At 38.9% G+C, this 20521-nt stretch overlaps 1 protein-coding gene across 4 annotated transcripts in view; it reads right to left on the bottom strand.

The window, feature by feature from the left end:
• Positions 1–20114, bottom strand: part of LOC104612707 (rRNA biogenesis RRP36-like protein) — a 38111-nt gene extending 17997 nt beyond the window's left edge. The window contains exons 1-3 of one of the 4 annotated variants that reach the window (XM_010280248.3): positions 19591–20114; positions 12975–13143; positions 10617–10719 (exon numbers count right to left, since the gene is read on the bottom strand). In XM_010280248.3, the coding sequence (XP_010278550.1) occupies positions 10617–10718 (102 nt within the window). In that variant the 5' untranslated portion in view covers position 10719; positions 12975–13143; positions 19591–20114. Of the gene's footprint in view, positions 1–10616; positions 10720–10870; positions 10895–12974; positions 13144–19590 lie in introns of those variants that run through there. The other 3 variants (XM_010280249.3, XM_010280247.3, XM_088889952.1) reach the window with 3 other exon arrangements.
• Positions 20115–20521: the final 407 nt, after the last annotated feature.

Here is a 20521-nt window from a genome sequence, read left to right as displayed (position 1 = left end):
CTAGGTGCAGGTGGGATTTGATCCCGAGTCTCCGCTATGGCCAGCAGGAAATTACCAACCCACTGGTTGGTACCTGGCAGATTTGGAGTAGGTTGCACAAAGCATAAAAATTACAGGGCTAAGAGAAGATTTGAAAGCTATGGAATCTAGGGTTCTTGGTGGAATTTTGGGATGATATGGAGGAATTGAAGGTTGTGAGAATTTGAGAGGTATCCAAATATTGGAGTAATCAGAGGGTGTTCAGCACAAAAAGACAAAATCAGTCAGAATGGATAATTTTTTGAGTTGTAAAGCTCACCTAGACAAATTCCGGACCTTTGAGAATGTAGAATGAATGCCTTTTGATGAAAAGCTTATGGCAATTAATGGCAGTAACGAGTTCTTAAAAGAATAAGGCGAAAATAGAAAGAGAAAGAAGAAAGGGGACCCAGCTTTACCAAACATGGTGCCTAGAGGCATATGCTGACATCTTGTAAAAGATTGTGTACAATGATTGCTTAGAAAAGTAGATAGACTGTGGTTCCACGTGCCCTCCCGGTTGATCTCCAGCCATCTTATAACCATCTTAGAGTCCCCTTCAATGATGACATTTTTGCAGTTCAGTGATTTTGCCTTCCTTAGACCTGTTACAGCAGCCATAATTTCTGCTCTTGCTGAGTCTCCTACCCCAATTGGACCGGAATATATAGCAACCATATTCCCTTCATTGTTTCTGATTACTCCTCCAACCCCTGAAACCACTGGACCCGGATTACCCAGATTGCAACTAGGGCTGGCAATTTTGACCCCAACCCACTTGAGTCAATATGGGTCAAGACATCAAGTGATCCAATAGGGATAGGGGAAAAAGGGTCAGGGTGGGTTGGGTCAAGGGTGGTCGTCAGGGTGAGGCTTCTTAGTGTTCGAAATGTTAGTGAGGTTCCTTAGGATTCAAAATTTCAGAGAACGTCAGGGTGAGGTGTATCGTTCAAGGCTTGAGGCAAGCTCCATTTGAATCTGTTCAAGGCTTGAGGCAAGCTCCATTTGAATCTGTTCAAGGCTTTAGGTAAGCTTCATTTCTGCAACACTACATGCAGTGTTTTAAAAGGCATGGGAGGCATAAACTTGGAGGTGTGCCTCCAAGCAAAGCGCTCCCAAAACACCTAGAGGCGTATGCTAGAGGCACTGACACCTCTGAGGCATACGCCTCAATGCTTTTTTCATGAAGCATGCTAGAGGCATATGCCTCATGCACACCTCATATAAAAAGATAGGAAAAAAAAAGAAAAAAAGGAAAGGAAAGGAAAAGAAAAGAAAAGAAAAGAAAAGAAAAGAAAAAAAAAAGAAAAGAAAGGGAAGGGAAAGAAAAAGAAAGAAGGAGAAGATAAAAGAAAAAAAAAGAGAGAGAAAAGGAAAGGGAAGGGAAGAAAAGATAAGGGAAAAGAAAGTGGTCTGCCCCCAACCCCTTTGGCTGGGGGGCTTCGCCCCCCTTTTTAATGCAGCCCAATTTGGTTTTTTTGTGTAAATAATCCTATTCAGTTCTAGGTTCGAAGTAGATAAGAAGAAGAAGTAGAAGAAGAAGAAGAAGGGTTCAACCAGTAGAGGAAATGTCACCCCTCTTGTTGATCCACTTTGTAATTATATTGAATAAACTGAGTTACAAGAAAGACAATATTGTCCCTTACATGTGATGAGACACATAACTTAAACTTGAATAAAGCAAACCTTTCACTTCTAATTAGATAAACCAAAAGACCAAGATCCCCTGTTATGTCGACTCTAACACTCCCCCTCAAGTTGGAGAGTATATGTCATATAGTCCCAGCTTGTCACATATAATCTACTCTGCCCTGAAACAGTCCCTTTGTAAAGACACTCCACTAATCATTTTTCTCTTACAAAGTGGCAATCAACTTCAATATGCTTTGTTCTTTCATGGAAGACTAAATTAAAAGGGATGTGTACAGCAGCTTGATTATCACAGTATAACCTCATGGGTTTGTCAACTGAGAACCCCATTTCCTATAACAAGTTCTTCAACCATACTAGTTCACATGTGGTATGAGCCATAGCCCTGTACTCAGCTTCTACACTGCTTCTTGCCATCATTATTTGTTTCTTGCTCTTCCAAGTTACCAGATTGCCACCAAGGAAGGTACAATACCCTGTAGTTGATCTCCTGTCTGAAACAGAACCAGCCCAATCCGCATCTATATACCCTTCTAACTCAAGAGTTCCTCCACTTCTGTATAACAAACCACGACCTAGAGCACCCTTCAAATACCTAACAATTCTTAGAACTACTTCCCAATGAGGAATCCGAGGATGTTGCATAAACTAACTCACCATACTTACAGCAAATGATATATCTGGCCGTGTAATAGTTAGATAATTCAATTTTTCCACCAACCTCTTGTACCTTCCAGGATCATCAAACTCTTCGCCTGCATCAATACTCAACTTAGCATTTGGTTCCATTGGTGTCTCGGCCGGTTTAGCACCTAACAGCCCTGTTTCTTCAAGTAGGTTAAGTACATATTTCCTTTGACACAAGTTAATTCCATGCCTTGACCTTGCAACTTCTATTCCTAAGAAGTACTTCAGCCTACCCAAATTTTTCATATTGAAGTGGTCCTGTAGGAATTTTTTCAACCTATTAATCGCATTACTGTCACTCCCAGTTATGACAATATCGTCCACATACACCACTAGCAAGATTTTCCCATCTTTTGAGTCATGGCTGAATTCTTCACTACTTCACTAAATCTAACAAACCACGCACGTGGAGATTGTTTCAGCCCATAAATTGCCTTTTTAAGTCTACAAACCTTACCATCCTCCCCCTGAGCAACAAACCCTAGTGGTTGCTCCATATATACCTCCTCAATTAAATCACTATGCAGGAAGGCATTCTTGATGTCAAGCTGCAAGAGAGGCCAGTCATACATTATCGCTAATGAAATCAATACCCGAACTGAGCCAATTTTAGTCACAAGAGAAAATGTCCTCATATAGTCCACACCATACAACTGAGAATAGCCCTTGGCCACTAACCTGGCCTTTAATCATTCCAACATTGCCATCTAGAAAATACTTCACTGTGTAGACCCACTTACACCCAACAACATGCTTACCAAGAGGGAGTAGTAAGTTCCCACGTGTGATTGTGTTGTAAAGCAGACAATTCCTCTTTCATTGCTTTTCGCCAACCTAGAGAGGTAAGGACTTCCTGGACAGTTTTGGGAGTGGAAACAGAGGATAGCAAGGATATAAAGTGGCGATGGGAAGCAAAAAGGTGAGCAACTGAAACATAATGTGAAATAGGATGAGATGTACAACTACGTTTACCTTTCCGCAATGCAATAGGAAGAACAAGGTCTGAGGGAGGAGGTGCAACCACAGGATCTGTCGACAAGGACTGAATTGGAGGAAAGGTCGGTGCTCTTCTGTGAGTATACACTTGTCGGATTGGTAGCTGCTCAATAGTAACCCACACAGGAGAGGGATCCGCAACTGGAACAGGAACCACGGGAAGGGGGTCCTCAATTGGAATAGGAAGTGGAACCACGGGGGAAAGAGAAGGGACCTCAGTGCCCGAGAAAAATGGGACTGATTCAAAGAAAGTGACATCGGAACACACAAATGACTTATGAGAGTTGAGGTTATAACACTTATACCCTTTTTGAGTCCTGGAGTATCCAAAGAAGATGCATTTAGTAGCACGAGCATCTAACTTGTCTAAACCAAGCCCCAAATTTTGAACAAAACAAACACATCCAAAGACTCTTGGGGTAAGAGTAAACGGAGACAGAGTGGGAAACAAAACTAAGAAAGGGGATCGACTTCCAAGGACGGACATGGGCATCCAATTCATGAGAAAACATGATGTTAGGACAGCATCACACCAAAAACAATTTGGAACATTCATACTAAGCATCAGGGACCAAGCAGTTTCAAGTAGGTGTTGATTTTTCCGTTCAGCTACACCTAGTGTTTTAAAAGCACAAGGTGCAAGGGCCAATTTGCGCTTGAGGCGCAAGGTGAAGCACGTACCTTATTAAGAAAGGCACAAAATTACAAAAAAAAAAGCTAAAAACTAAAAAGAGTAAAAAAAATCCAAAAAATGCAAAAAAAAATATTAAACATAATGTTAATAAAAATATAAAGTTAAATTTTAAAATAAATGATTTATAAACCTATTATCTAAAATTAAAGTACATAAACATAACATGTAAAGTGTATTCATATGAAAATTTAAAAATAAAAGGAAACATATAAAGAATTTTCAAGCATGTAAAACCCACAATCTCTTTTTTTCCTTAATTGCATTGCTTCAAATAGTTAATGTGATGTAAAACATATTGCACTCTTAATTCTATGAGTCGCCTTTGTAGCATGCCCCTCGAGGCAAAGCCTAAACAAGTCTATAGTAGAAATTCTTATTTCTCACATAAAAAATAATGATTTTACAACTTTCATTGTCTTTTAAAAAGATATTTTATTGCAATGAATTATTTTCACTGGCTACACCGTTCTGCTGTGGGGTGTAGGAACAAGAAGTTTGATGAATTATTCCATGGTGCTCTAAGTAGTGCTGAAATGGTGTTGAGGTGTACTCTTGCATTATCGGAGCGAAGAATTTTAATATGAACTCCACATTGATTACGAATTTCAGCATAAAATTTTTAAAAAGTGGAGAACAATTCACTGCAACCTTTCTTAAAATAGAGCCATGTCATCCTTGAAAAGTCATCAACAAAAATTACAAAATACTTATAACCATTGTAGGACATTGCTCTATTTGGACCCCAAACATCAGAATGAACTAGGAAAAAGGACTCAAGACACGACTATCAACCCTTTGACTAAAAGATATTCTACTATGTTTCCCAAGCTGACACGACTCACAATCCAATGAGGAAAGATGACTTAGGATGGAACCAGCAACTTTAAAGCCTTGAGAGATGGATGACCAAGTCTCCAGTGCCATTGGAGAAGAGTAAGAGACGACTGAAATGCTACTGGTGGGCCACCGCCATCAAGGTAATACAGTCCACCTGCCTCATGCCCTCCACCAATCTTCATCCCCGTCTTGAGATCCTGAAACACACAAGAAGAGGTATAAAAAGTTATAGAATAGTTGAGTGACTTGGTTAATCTACTAACAGACATAAAAGGTTAAACGGGAACTTGGGAACATATAAAACAAATGATAAAGATAAGGAAGTAAGATTAACATCACCAACACCACAAATGGGAGATGTAGACCCATTAGCAAGGGTAACTGTTTGGGATGTGGAAGACTAAGAAAGAGAAGAAAATACATCTGGAATCCCAGACATATGATCCGAGGTTCCAAAGTCAATGATCCAGTGTGAAGGTTTGGAAGCCAAGCAAGCCATACCTGATTGGGCAAGAGTAGCTGGGTTCTGCTGAGAGAATGTCTGAAGGAACTTCTCATATACCTCACGCGGTACCAGTGTTATAAAAGGCGCGCCTGAGGAGCAAGGCAATGCGTTTTTGAGAGCAAGCGCCTCGCTTGGGTCAAGGCGGCGACACTTCAGTAAGGCGCTCGCCTCTGCACCTAAGGCGTACGCCTCAGGCCAAGTGCCAAGCGGTCCAGGTGCATGCTTATCTTTGGTTGCCCTTTGTTTTTTTATTTATTTTTAAATTAATTTTTATGGATAGATTATTTCCTTTTATGTGCCAAAATGGTTGGGATATGGTACATAAAATATGAAAGAAAGATTCACAACCCTCTCGAGAGAAAAAACATGCTATGCAAGGCTAATCAAGCTCCCAGTATCAGTTGAAGTCTCGAGCCCTCAGCCCCCCACGTTCTTCTTGGATCATCAAGTTCAGGCCATCTCTCAATCGAACAGCCACCTTCAAAGTTCTATCAGAGGCCATCTCCCAGTCGGACAACCCACTGCAACATTCAAGCTTTCAGCAATCAGCATCAGGTATTTGTTTTTTCTCTTTTTCCACTGAAAACAGAGATTCTGATTCTAAAAAGATTTTTACAGTAAAACGAGCCCCCTTCTTTTGAAATTGTTTTACACTAAAACAAGGGCTCTGCCCCCTTCTTCTTCTTCTTCTTTCCTTGTCTGTTTCACACTAAAACAGGGGCTCCGCCCCACTGTTCTACAATATTTTTATTATCAGCAGCAAATATTAGTTTGAAAACAATAAAACAGGGCTCGACCCCTTTCCTTTTTTATTTTTAGTTTTTTCTTTGCTTCTGCTTCCCCCACTTTCTTCTTCTTCTTCTTCTTTTCTTGTCTGTTTCACACTAAAACAGGGGCTCCGCCCCACTGTTCCACACTAAAACAGGGGCCCCGCCCCACTGTTCCACAATATTTTTTTATCAACAGCAAATATTAGTTTGAAAACAGTAAAATAGGGCTCGACCCCTTTATATTTTTTCTATTTTTTAGTTTTTTTATTTTGTGTGCCTTTTTTAAAAAGGCGCGCACCTCACCTTGCGCCTCAGGCACATTTGGAACCTGACACTTTTTGTGCGCCTTTTGCTTTTAAAACATTGTGTGGTGCACTCATCATCTCCTTCCTAAAAGCACCAATAGATGTAGAGGGAGTCTGATCAGTTTGTTGATTTTCACGAACTGTACCATTGCCACCAATCACAGCATGGTTAGCCCAAGTGTTGGGTAGACTATGTAAATCATAGCAGAAATTAACAGTATGCCCCTCTAATCCACAGTATGTGCATTAATCCTTCCTCTACCACAACCTCCCCCTAACTCTCGACCACCACTGCGGCCACCAGACCGATTAAACATAGAACCACCTCGGTTTCCTGGAAACCCACGGCCACCACCTCCACCTCTATTTCCACGACCTCCCCCTCTAGTCACCACAAAACCATATCTGTCCGAAAGAGAAGAGAACTCTGTAGACTCAACAGATATCCTTCGAAGACGGGCAAACACTTCTTTAAGGGAGGGAAGAGCTTAACCCCCCAATATTTGTGCCCAAATAGGTTCATATTCAGCCTTCAGACCCACTAGGAACCTTGTCACATCAAGTGGCTCTCGCTGTTGTTGTTGAACCTGAACATCCGGAGTCAGAGGATGATATATATTAAGCTCATTTCTGATATTCCTCATGCTTGCATAGTATTCCTCCAAGCATTGGTTACCTTGCTTCAGATTAAAGTACTCTTGGTACAGCTAATATACCCTATTAGTATTATCTTGGCCGGAATAAAGTTTCTTAGCATGGTCCCAGATTTCTTTAACTGTATCTAGGAACATAAAATTCACACTAATTTTAGGTTCCATGCTATTCCACAACCAAGTCATGATTTGAGCATCCTCCTATTCCAAATCACTGAACCCTAGAGAATCAGAGAAGGGTTTTTCCTCTCTCACATGCTTTACCTTTTTCTAGGCCTTTAAGAACACCTCCACCGACTTGGCCCACGGCACATAGCTCTCACCATTCAACTTAATAGATGTCATTTGAACATAGTAATTTGGAGAAATCATAACACCTGTTTTATTGTCACTCTCATCTCTGGTTGATGCCATCTTAACTAATTCTCCCCACTTCACAAAGAAACCACTATTATAAACAAGGTATTCACCTTCAACTATTCAGCACCACACCACACACTACTCAACAGAATATAATTATCACCACACTACTGTCATGAACTCAGCAATTGAAAAACCTACTTTCAACGCACATATCCAGGTATAAACAGAAAGAAAAGAGGCTGATATGCATACTTATCGATTCGCACCACCACAAAAATGAATTCTAGACCAAAAGAAAGCAGTCGCAGTCTACTACTAGGCGAAAAAAAATTCTATTCATACCTGTCCACAAACAGCCCTCTTCGTATCACCGAATAGAGGGTATCTAGTACACCACCTCAACGACCACCATCATAGCAACCGGAGGCATATTTACCTCCAAAAACACAAAAAAAAAACGACCACTCCTTTTTGGCCTCTTGTCGAACTTTCTATCAGTCTAGGAGAAAAATAAAGAAAACCGATATGGCTGGCAGCAAACTCAGGAAGAAGAAAGGGCGATGAGAAAAGAAGAAAAAAAAAGCCGGTGTCTTATTGCTCTAATACCATGTAAATAATCCTATTCAGTTATAGGTTCGAAGTAGAGAAGAAGAAGAAGAAGAAGAAGAAGAAGAAGAAGAAGAAGAAAAGAGAAAGAGAAGAAGAAGAAGGGTTCGGCCAGTAGAGGAAAAGTCACCCCTCTAGTCGACCCACTTTGTATTTATATTGAATTAATTGAGTTACAAGAAAGACAATATTGTCCCTTACAAGTGATGGGACACATGACTTAAACTTGAATAAAATAGGCCTTTCATGTTTAATTAGATAAACCAAAATACCTCTGTTCTATCAACTCTAACATTTTGTGTTAGGGGGCTCTTGCTCCACTCCGGCTCGCTCACTTCTGCTTCAACAAGACCCCCCCTCCTTTTTCAACTAGTGCTATGCATCTTTATTCTTCTTAATATAAAAGATTTGTATTAAAAATAAAGAAAAATGAGATCCCCCCCCTTCCTCTCTTCTTCCTCCTCACCCCCCTCCTCATAAGGAGGCTTACACCTCCTTGTGTTAGGGAGGCTTACGCCTCTTACGTTCTAAACTACGCCTCACGCCTCTAGGTAGTGGAATGCCTCGCGTCACGACTCCATATTTTAAAACATTGCACTGCAACAAAGAATGTGCTCTCCCTTTGTATGAGGCTTAACCTTGAGCTTTGAGTCATATGGAGATCTACTATCTAGAGGGAATAGTCAAGAACAAGATCAAGTTCTCTGACTCCACAGAAGGGAGAAAGAGATGGATGTTTACATGGTAGTGGGAAAGGGGTGGCAGATCAGGTATTCTACCTCCACATTCTTTTTCTTTTTTTAAGATAAATAAAGACGAAAATTTATTTCCACCATTTCTTCATCGAATCAAATCAGGTTTTGGTCTTTGAGAATGGGAAAGATGGGGTTTAGGGCTTTGTCAGTTGCTGCACCACCACACACAGTGGCAATAACTTATTCGAGTATCATAAAGTTGATGGAGGCCAAGTTTAAGTTTTTTTTTTAACTGTAAGGTAAAGTAATTCATTAATAACAAAAGGCAGCATACTAAAGGCCCCTGTACAATGAGAGACTGTAAAGAGGAAATAGACAGAAAAACTCAGAAAAGCCAGCCTCCGAAAACAACCCCAAAAAAACCACTGTGGAGGCCAAGTTGAAGTAGAACGAGTTCCGTTGCACATGGAGGCCGAAGCTCATCTGCACAATTGATATTTTTTATCACTTTTTGTTTTTCTACAATTTTTGGGTTGAAAAATATAATTATTTTGAATTTTTATCAATTTATGTATTTTATGCAATTTCGATTTTCTTTATTTAAACATATATATATATATTAAATTTTATCATTTTCCAAGTTTTTTCTGTAATTTTTATCCATTTGTATTTTTTTCTGCCATCTTTGTATTTTTCTGCAAATTTACGTCAATTTTTGTGTTTTTTTTTTTGCATTTTTTTTGTTTTTCTTAATATTTGTATTTTTCTATAATTTTCTTAATATGTGTATTTTTTTTGGCTAAAATATTTGTAATTTGTTAATCTCTGCATTGGGTTAGAGGGTCATATGGTTGGGTTTGGGTGGGCCAGGGTCAAGGTGGGTTGTGACCCACTAACACCCCATAAATATGGGTGGCAAATGGGCCAGCGAGTCAATATGGGTCACCTAACCCACCCATTTGCCACCCCCTTAACTGCAACCATCAAAATTAAACTTGAAAAAATGAGGTGGAGGGCATCATACAGCAGTTGTTTGCTTCTTTCCAGGTGCGTGGAATAATTCTACCACATGGTATCACTCACGACAAACACCTCATAAATATGGGTGGCAAATGGGTCAGCAGGTCAATATAAGTGGGTTGGTACTCAACCCTTACCCAACCCACCCATTTTCCACCCCTAACTGCAACCATCAAAATTAAAATTGAAAAAAATGAGAAGGTGGAGGGCATCATACAGCAGCTGTTTGCTTCTTTCCAGGTGCCTGGAATAATTCTACAACATGGGAATCACTTACGATAAACATAATATGCAGAGAATTCATTGAAATATCATTCCAATATCTTTCTCTACGCTTTTGATTATGCATATTAATACACACTATAGGGGAGGCCAATCCTCCTACAACTAGGAAAAACTAAAATTATTGATTTGTCACTATCATGAGAGATTTAAACACACTTGAATTATAACTAGACAAATAAAATTCTAATGCCAGACCCCACAGACAATATATGAAATGAGTCAAATGACCAAAATACCAATACTGTCATAATAGAAGAAAAAAAATCAGCATTTATCAAAAAAAATCAGAGAATTCCATATTGGGTTCTTTGGCTACTAAATCACCAGCCTAGTGCCATTTCTGGCTTTGGTGAGTATTCTCAATTGGAATCAATTATTTTCTGGACTACGGTTAGTCCCTTAATGTTCTAGAAGTAAATTCATCATCTACAGTTTCAATCCTTTCCATTGTATTAACGGAAGCTCATACTTGAGTTGCATTAATAATTAGTAAATTTCCAATAATAAGGAATTCCAATAGAACTTATGTAACCTCTTCTGAAGAAGATTCATGTTCATCACTCTCCTCTAGCTTGCTTTTACCAAAAGCAGTGCTGGCTTTGTCCCGTTTCTTCATTTCTGTCCTAGACTCCATCCTACAAGTTTAATAGATTACAACTAAAGTGAGCCACTGAGACTTAAATAGATAAGTGCATTGAAACAATCAGTCAGAACTATAGTGATTCTCCTATAGACATTAATGCATACAAAAAGCAAGTCTATTGCATCAACCCAACCGATAAATACCTAGTTCATTTCACAGATCACCAGACATACTTGATATGCCTAAAAGGCTGATTGAACTGACTGCTTCTTAATTTTGCATAGTGATTCACAGTTTACAGGCATCTTAACAAACACAAAAGTAAACATCTATTCAGATAAAGTGAATTTCACTCAATAGGTCATACTTGAGAACATATTAATCAAAATAAAAGTTGTATTCTTCACTAGCAGTTCAGAAATTTTATGCCTTGAATATAGTTCCATGTAAATTTCCTTGGTATACATGGCTTAAGCATGGTATAATAGGAAGGCATAATCATTTTGGTTTCTAAATCCTGACAGGACTAATAACAGAGTGTAAGGAAATCATATTAAATTATTTTCAATTTTAGTTTATCGTTGTCTTCAAATAGATAAACCTATCATCTAAAAATGAGTTAATACAGGGAAGTATTAGAAAAAAATAGAAATATAGTAACTTGGAGATCCCAAAAAATAAAATCATTTGTGTTTTCTTTATACATTCGCTGATGCCTTCATTGTGATGATTTTGTGGGTTCAAAACTAAAAATGAAATGTGAATCCATTACACATGCCTATCAAACACCTGTATGAAAACCAGGATAAATCAAAAGAGGCCTTATGAAAACCAGGATAAATCAAAAGAGGCCTTAAACCAAACTATTCTATGAATCAACTAATTGATAACATCAGAATGTGAGAAATCCTCTGGTCTTATTTCCAGTTTGGTGATGAAAAATATAAACAATCCATTGGAATTGCTATGTATCCAGCAACCTCTATGTAGCATAAATAGGAATGATGATGATTCCACGTTTCACTCAACATGGAAGCACAGATTAATCTGCAACCCTAAACTACAAAAATGCAACATGAACAGTATACATACTCTATTACAGTCATCATGAAAGAAGAAGGAAAAATAGCAATCAATTTTTGTTGCTAGAGCAAAGGGGCCTCCAGAAGGTTTTAAAAGGCTAAAGATGGAGGTGAGGCAGTTGGGTGTGCCAGAGCCAAGGCCCAAACCTCAAGGCATTTTGAGGCTCGAATAAAAAAGCATGGATATAATCCATTAGTCGATAAACAATGGATGTGAAAAGGCACAAAATTAAGATATTCTGTAATTTTATGTGGTTTGTTTGCACCCCCCAATCTGGGAGTCTCACTTCCGGAGGCGTTGACTATGATATCAAGGTATTATCTCTTGTTTGCTGAATCTCCCTATTTATTTTCTTTTTCATTCCTTGGTGATGTTTAGTTTGATTTCTTTCAGGTAATGGAAAGTATGCAACACCACCATAGGTTCTGCTTAGTTTCTGTAAAAGGAGATTCATGCAAGTTGCAATTTGTTCCATAATTAGTTTCTTACTTGTATTGTTGACTACCACATTCAAGTAGGTCTTGACGATAATTTCTGCTAAAGTTCTCCTTTTGTTTTCGGAATGGAGCTTTGATTGGTGTTTCAGTGAATGGATACTGGGTTCCTCTCTCTCTATCTCTTTCTCTCTCTAAGGATGCTTCACTACTGGAGAGCGGTCAAAAGTTTAAACTAGAATAAAAATGTTTATGCCATTTGGCCACGGATTAAAATTGAATAATAAGAAACTTAATGACAACTCATTTTGCGTTAGCTCATTGTTCAATAGGTACCAAAAATTGGCTAAAATAGATCATCTTCTCCAAAGGATACTTGCAAATTAATCTGCAATAAGTACTTCCTATGGTTCTCCCATGGTTCAATACGTTGTGCTCAAGGGTATACATTTAAATGGAAGCCATGTTAATCTAGCAATGCTTTGTTTTAATTTGTATAGTGAAAAATCAAAAGAGAGAGAGAGAGAGAGAGAGAGAGAGAGAGAACTGCCCAACGGAGAATTGTTGATAAGAATGAAGAAAAGAACAAAAACCACCGAAGAGAGCATCGTGATAATCATGAAGAATAACAAAAATTGCCGAACATATCTTTGTTTTAATCTAATAGGGCTTTGGTTTAACTTTAACCTACTTTAAATATAGATAATTTAGCAGGGCTCAACCGAAGAAAGCGTCATGAAGAACAACAACAACAAAAAACCGAAGAATAACAATGAGAGGAGGGACCTACTGGTTCGTCTCTTGGTCTCACCCGTAACCCTTTGCGGCTTTACCTTCTTCTTCTCTGCAGAGCGGCAACAAAGTCACCGACACACCAGCAGAGGGGCAATAAAACGGTAGGCAATAGGTTAGGACTCTCTGTTCAAGAAGGAAGACCCAACAACCAGTTACAAGGCAACCTAACAACAAAAGTATAGAGCACAGATCGGATCAGATTCAGTAAGTGGTAAGTTCACTCCAATCCGATAAGAAATCCGACTTATTCGAATCCAATTCCATTAGACTTGTAATAAAACTTTTTATGATATAAAGTAATATTATATTATTTATATAATATAATAATATATTATAATATATTTATATACAAAATATATAGAATATACATATATAATATATATTAAACTACCACCCCTAAGGTTTAAGAAATTGACTAATTATACTTTTACTGTTTTAGTATTGTCTTAAAGTTTAACTAATTATATTTCTATTGTTTTAGTATTGTCTTAAAGTACCCATACTGTTTCTGACAATTGACTCAATCTTCCTTATTGTTCGTTAACAAAAGCATTAAAAAAATTATTTTGCCCATTACTCAAAAAACTCAAACTCCCAGTTCAACGAAGCCATTGTAACCGTTCATTTAGACTCTCCGGTCACGTTAAGTTTGCGTTTTCTTACACATGAAGTAGCTTATGCGTTAATGGTGATTTCCTTTGATTCGATAATGGAGCAATTGTAGCATTGTTGTAGCCCTCCATGAGCTTGAGAAGTAGCTTACAAACGTATTAGGGGGTGTTCTGTAGTGTGGATGAAAAATTGATGCACCCTATGGCAGGGACCAATCCACACCACACCACATTCCACAGTTGTTCTGAACTGTGGAAAGACTGTGGGCTGGACAAGTCCACACCACACATTTTGATTCCATGTATCTCATATACATTTTATGAATGATCTACACATTCGATCATAAATGCCTAATCTTTGCATTTTATATGATAAAGATATTGAAAAAAAGGCATTGATAAACTAATATTAATCAATAAATATTAATTTTAATAAAATGGTAGTAAAACAATAAAAAAAATATTTAAAATTATTATTTTGTTGATAAAAAATTAAAATTAAAAAAAAAAGAGTGAAAAAGGAGCACCATCGGGCTTATACTAGAATAAACATTAAAAATATTATTTTATTGATAAAATATTAAAAATTTATTATTTTAAAATTTAAAAATTAATAAGAAGGAAAAGAATGTAGAAGATATGTATTGTATCAAAATACAATGTGGAAATATTAAGGACCAGCCACATCCACGAGATATAAATGTGGCCGAGATTTTGGGCTGTGGATGGGGATGGGTCCACGATATATTGTGGACCAGTCCCATCCACGACCAACATAACGGTGAGTTCACCCCATGGCATGGGCTGAAATGGTCCATCCACAAGATGAACACACAACTGAACACCACCTTAGTCTTCATGGTTTCCTTCCATCGATTTGTCTATGTAAACAAATAGTTAAGCCTCTAAAACCATGGTGAGAGGGGGAGAGGGGTATGGACCATTTATCAAGTTTATCGAGCATCAAAGAGGTGCTGGTGGTAAGAGGGAGTGGGGTTTTCAGGTTCACCTGAAGCTATGCTCAGGCCAATACACACGCCTCATTGAATGCCTAAGGTTACGCCGGAAACAGCTCAAAGAGTGAAAGAGCAAAAGAGCAAAAGGGGAGAGAGACAGAGAATAAGATTATAACAGGGAGGGGAAATAGATGGATGGCTGAGAGAGAAGAAATAACAGGATGGTTTGCCACTGACGTCCCGTTCAATTCACCACTGCGAATAAAAGCTGAAGTCATTCGTTCAATTTGTCAAGATTTAGGGTTGAGGAAGGAGTTCCCGAATCAGGAGTGCAGAGCTGGGATTTTTATTGCTAACCATTTGGATAGACACTACTGTGGAAAGTGTGGGTTTACTACGTTTATCGGAAGGCTGGAGGTGATTAAAGTTGTTCATGGTAGGTTTATGCATCCATTAGTCTTTTAAGAACTCATGGATTTTGTAATTGGAAATTCGGTTATTAGATAAGAGTGCATTTTGGAATTTGTTTAGAATTGTTGTTCTTATGTACTCGATGCCAGATATGATGGTTTAATTACAAGACTTTAATCATTTATATGGACAAAAAAATTGGGAATGTATATGTTCAGGGACGGGTATGTAAACCATGGGTTATTGAAATCAGTGATTTGGTTGTTGAATGTTGATATTGGGTCATCATATAAGATGGTCTTCATTGGGTATTCATTGGGTTCTGGCATCACCATGTTTTTTATGGTGGCAGTGGTCAATGGCACACTCATCACCTTCATCTTTGTTGTTTATTAGGATGAGATTTTTGTACTTGGGTCATTTTCAAAATTTCTATGGTGTTCGTGTTTTTGAGTTCCCAAAACAGGCAAGAATAGAACCGTAACGGAGAGATTTAATGATCTGAGATGCCTGAATAAACCAAATCCCCAGTTTTTGAATTCGTCCAGAAGCTAGGGTTTCGAATCCTTTTCCTCTCGTCGGTTACTGATACAGTACTGTAATATCCAAATTTTTGGTGCCTTAGCTTTCTTCCATAACCAGGGCTCTGTGGCTCTCCTCTGGATGTACCTTGCTCTACAAATACCAATGGCACCAAATCAACGAAAAAAAACAGTGTGCCAAGTGTTTCAGCTATAGTCACCATTGTTGTTGTTGTCGTGATCGTCTAAGCTAAAATATTTGAGGGGCTGCCTTCTAATGTCTAAATTCTATCTGAGCAAGAGAAACAATAATAATGTTTTCATTCAATCAGATTTTATAGATACATGGCAGCTTGTATATGCCAGCTATAAAACAGAGTAACCGACTAACTAACTAAGCCCCACATGGAGAATTGCTTCATACGTGGAGAGTTGTTTCTCCTAATACCCCCCATTCAAGTTGGAGTGTGGGAAACGATGCCCAACTTGGAGTAAAGACTATGTAGTCTGTCTCGACCTAGAGCTTTGGTGAAGGCATTTGCAGGCTGTTGAGCAGTTGGAATGTGAGATGTAGTAATCCTTTTGGCTAGTAAATGGTTACGGACAAAGTGACAATCAATTTTGTTGCTATGTGTAAAGCAGCTTTATTATCACAAAAGAGTTACATGGGTTCAGAATGCTGAAAGCCCAAGTCTGAGAAAAGTTTCTTCAACCATATAAGTTCACTTGTGGCTGCAGCCATAGATCGAAATTCTGCTTCAGCTGATGAACGAGCCACTGTGGCTTGTTTCTTGGTTTTCCAAGAGAGAGGAGAATTCCCTGGAGTAGTGAAATATCCTGTGGTGGAATGCCGGCTAGTGGGACAGCCAGCCCAGTCTGAGTCAAAGTAGACTTTTAAGATCAAATCACACTTGGAAGAGAGTAAGATGCCTTGTTCTGGAGATGCTTTAAGGAAGTGGAGGACATGCATGACTGCATCTAAGTGAGATTGACAAGGATTGCTCATAAATTGGCTTAAAACATCTACTGAGTATGTGAATTCAGGCCTGGTGATGGTAAAATAAACCAGCCGACCTACTAATCTTTTGTACTGATCTGGGTGGGCTACGGGAGGACCAGAGTCGAGTTGCAAGTGTTGCTACTGTAACATAGGAAATGAGCTAGGTTTGCAGTCGAGCATGCCAGCATCAGTGAGTATGTTAAGCGTATATTTACATTGACAAAGAAATATCCCAGCTTATGTCCTAGAAATTTCAAAGCCGAGGAAATATCATAGGTGCCCAAGGTCCTTTATAGGAAAACAAGAGTTGAGATAATCTTTGAGAGCTGAAACACTACTTGTATCATTGCTGGCAATGATAAGGTCATCAACATAAGCTAGGACTGCAAGTGAGTTGCCCGATTGATTGAAAGTGAACAATGTGTTGTAGGCTGAGGATTGAGTGAAACCCTTGCTTTTAAGAGCGTGAAACAGAGTATCAAACCAATTCTGAAAAGCTTGTTTGAGGCCATAGATGGACTTATTGAGGCGACATACCCGTTTATCGCCAGGGGCAAGTAAACCTAGTGGAGGAAGCATGTAGACTTCTTCTTGCAAGGCACCATGTAAGAAAGCATTATTAACATCCATTTGGTGAAGCTCACAATTATGAGCTGCAGCAAGAGCAAGTGGGCATCGCACTATGACAAGTTTGGCAACGGGAGCATATGTTTCATTGTAATCAACTCCTTCCAATTGAGTGTAGCCTTTGGCAACAAGTCGGGCTTTAAACCTTTCAATTGAACCATCTAGATTGAGCTTTGTCTCATACACCCATCTACAGCCTATTGGGTGTTTTCCTGGAGGAAGATCTATGAGAGTTCATGTGTTGGTTGTAGGGGTGGCAACGAAACGAGCTTTTCGCGAGCTGCTCGAGCTCGGCTCATGAGGCTCGCGATTCTTAACTTTTTAAATATCAAATAAAAAATATTTTTATATATAATTTATTATTTTTATAAAATATTTTTTCTCAAAATCGAGCTCGAGCCGAGCCAAGCTCGAGCTTATGAATTTTTTACTCGAGCCGAGCTCGAACTCAAGGTTCTGGCTCAAACCGAGCTCGAGCCTTGTAGAACATTCTCGAGCCGAGCTCGAGCCTGGTACCATTCGGCTCGGCTCGGCTCGAATCCACCCCTAGTTGGTTGCTTCAAGGACTGAAAGTTTTGTTGTCATGGCATGTCGCCAGCACTAATGTTTATTGGCTTGAACAAATGAAGTGGGTTCAGTGGCTGAATGAGCTTGAGTGAAGTGATGAGAAATGGGATACCTGGATTGGGAAGTAGATAGTGTAGGACAGTCATAATCAACCAAATGAGATGGAGGCTTGCGAGTGCGAGTGGGCCGAAATGGACTTGGTTGTGTAAGATCAATGGGGGCTTGCTGATTTTGACACTTCTGGTGTATCATGAACTTCCAAGACTGGTAAAGGGATGATTGGTCCGTGATCATGGTGAATGTTCCCAAAATCACGGTAAGGGAACTAATTCTCAAAAAACACAACTTCTCTTGAGACACAGATTTCTCCCATGTCCATGTTGTATAACCGATACCCTTTTTGTCCATGAGTGGAGTCAATAACAGAGGAAGTGGGGGGCCTGCTGATTTGACACTTCTAGTGTATCATGAACTTCCAGGACCGGTAGTGGGATGACTGGCCCATGATCTTGGTGAACATTCCCAAAATTATGACAAGGGAACTCATTTTCAAAAAACACGTCTCTTGAGACAAAGATTTCTCCCATTGTAAGCGTTGAAAACGGCTCACTCGCCACTTGAGCTGGAAATGGAGTCACCACCCATCAGTTAGGAAATGGAGGTGATGGGACCTCCAAGAATGGTATCAAAATCATTTTGATTCAATAATGATTCCACTAGCCAAGGCATCGGCTAAACCAGCCCAAGTAAGACTCGGATGGGAGAGGGAAGGGGTTAGGCACCCCTCTCCCGGGTCCAGTAGGTGGGGCCCACATGAAGTTCCAAACAAGCATAGACACAAAATAAGCAATTACACAAGTAAATTAATAGGGATAGCAAATCATAAGAACAACCACACAAAAGAGAACATACCTTATCAACATTTTTTATTGTTTTTTTTTTTACATTTTCTTTTTCTATTTTTTAATTTCTATTTATTTCATTACTATTTTTTTATTTTAATAGTTTTTTATTTCTTTACAGAACCGTGTTTATTTATTTCATTACTATTTTCTTTTTTTGTCTCTTTTTTATTTTTTTGGTAGCTTATTCTTCTGTTCCTATCTCCCGAGCTAACCACCTAGCTTTTAGGGACCAAACTCATTATTAGGGATTCTTATTTTTTCCTCCTTTTTTTATGTAATCATTTTTTTTACTCTTTTGTTTCAACCTCTACCAACGGCACACTACTCACGGTTTTAAATCATAGGTGAGGGATTACATCAATCCCTTCACATCTTACTATTTTTCTTTTTTTTATTTGAATTTTCTGCATAACTGTAAATCCTATTTATTGAGATGAATTAGAGTGAAAGAAAATCTCACACCTACCGTTTTTTCACTTTCTGATTGACATACCACAACCCAGCCATTGCAATCCTAGAGATTGAACTAGAATGTATTTCCAATTTGGACCATTATTTAAGTTAAGTGAAGACAATTAAAAAAAAAAACACGCCAAATTAAAGATTACCAACTAGCAAGAAAACATGGAAAATTTCTCATAGAAGATTTGATATACGGTAATGGACAAACAGTTAAAGAGGAATATTACGCCCCAAATTAATCAAACAACTGAACAGAAAAAGCAGGTACTCGGTTGATATAAAACAAGAGTGCATGCGATAGAAATGAACAGGAAGAGAATGATACAACGCTTAATCAAGCAAAACAACGATGTTAATAAATGGGACGAACGTATGCAAAAACTCTTCTCATCACCGTCGGCAAGGATTTCACAGAGATCGGCTCAGTGGAACTTCATTGCCGTCTCTAATGACAGATAATCAAATGCTGTTCAGCAGAAGGTGAGAAGAATACAATAAAATAAGATAAAAAAAATGGGAAAAGTGAAATCACAGAGGGGGCAGAAACATACCTGAATCGAGATTTCAGCCTGAGAAACGATGCTATAAGGGACTTTTAATCCGCTTCGATCATGGATTGTTAACACTCGAATGGTGAGGATTTTCTTGAATTACGACCGGGATAGCAACTGGTGTGAAGACGACCTTCAACCCCAAGGTCCAGCAACCAATTTGCATCGGATTTTCAGATCGGCGCTACTGTATCTTACCCAGTTCGAACAACAGAGTTCACAGATGGAAGGAGCTCGACTGATAATTAGGATGGCAGAGGAATGGTAGTAGAGCGAAAAGAAAGAAAACGAAGGAAGTAAATAGGACCGGTAGAGGTTGGGTTTCTGCTAGAATGGAGTGGGGAATGAAAGGGAAGTTGCGTCGCTGTTGTTTGCTGGATCGAAGACAGTCGGGGAGGATTGGAAGAAGAAGATGAAGAAGAAAAACGAGAAGTCTGAGAGAGTGAGAGAGGGAGGTTTGCCGCCGCTGCTGCTTCGTTCGAACGGGGAAAAAGAGACGACCCTCCTTCGAATTTTTCGGATCCGGGTAAATGAAGATGTTTAGGTTGAATTTATATGGGGGGCAGGGGCAGCTTCGTAATTTTGGTGAATGCGAGGGGTACTTTTGTAATTTCGGAAAAGTCTGGTCAAACCGGTGTTCTTGATGGATGGCCGAGATTTTGGATAAAAAATGGAGGGTTGAGATGGATCAGGCCACAGAGAGTATGTTTGCGTGTATGAGCTAACAGGATTTGCCAAAATGGAATCTTTTTGGTTAAAATTTTATAGGATGGGGTTTTCAAACATTTTGAATTGATTGGTGGGGTCTGATTTGCCCAACTGGGCCCGGATTGGACAAACCTGAAAATGGCTTGATTTAGTTAATCTAGGGGCTCGAAATAGAATCTTTGTGCAATAAAGAGGCAAACAAAGGCAGTTTTTGGTGAAATTT

This window comes from Nelumbo nucifera, chromosome 6 (genome assembly GCF_055504915.1).
Source record: "Nelumbo nucifera cultivar China Antique chromosome 6, China Antique-T2T, whole genome shotgun sequence".
Taxonomy (NCBI): Eukaryota; Viridiplantae; Streptophyta; class Magnoliopsida; order Proteales; family Nelumbonaceae; genus Nelumbo; species Nelumbo nucifera.
The sequence above is the reverse complement of the archived record's forward strand: the minus strand, read 5'-3'. Positions and strand labels throughout refer to the sequence as shown.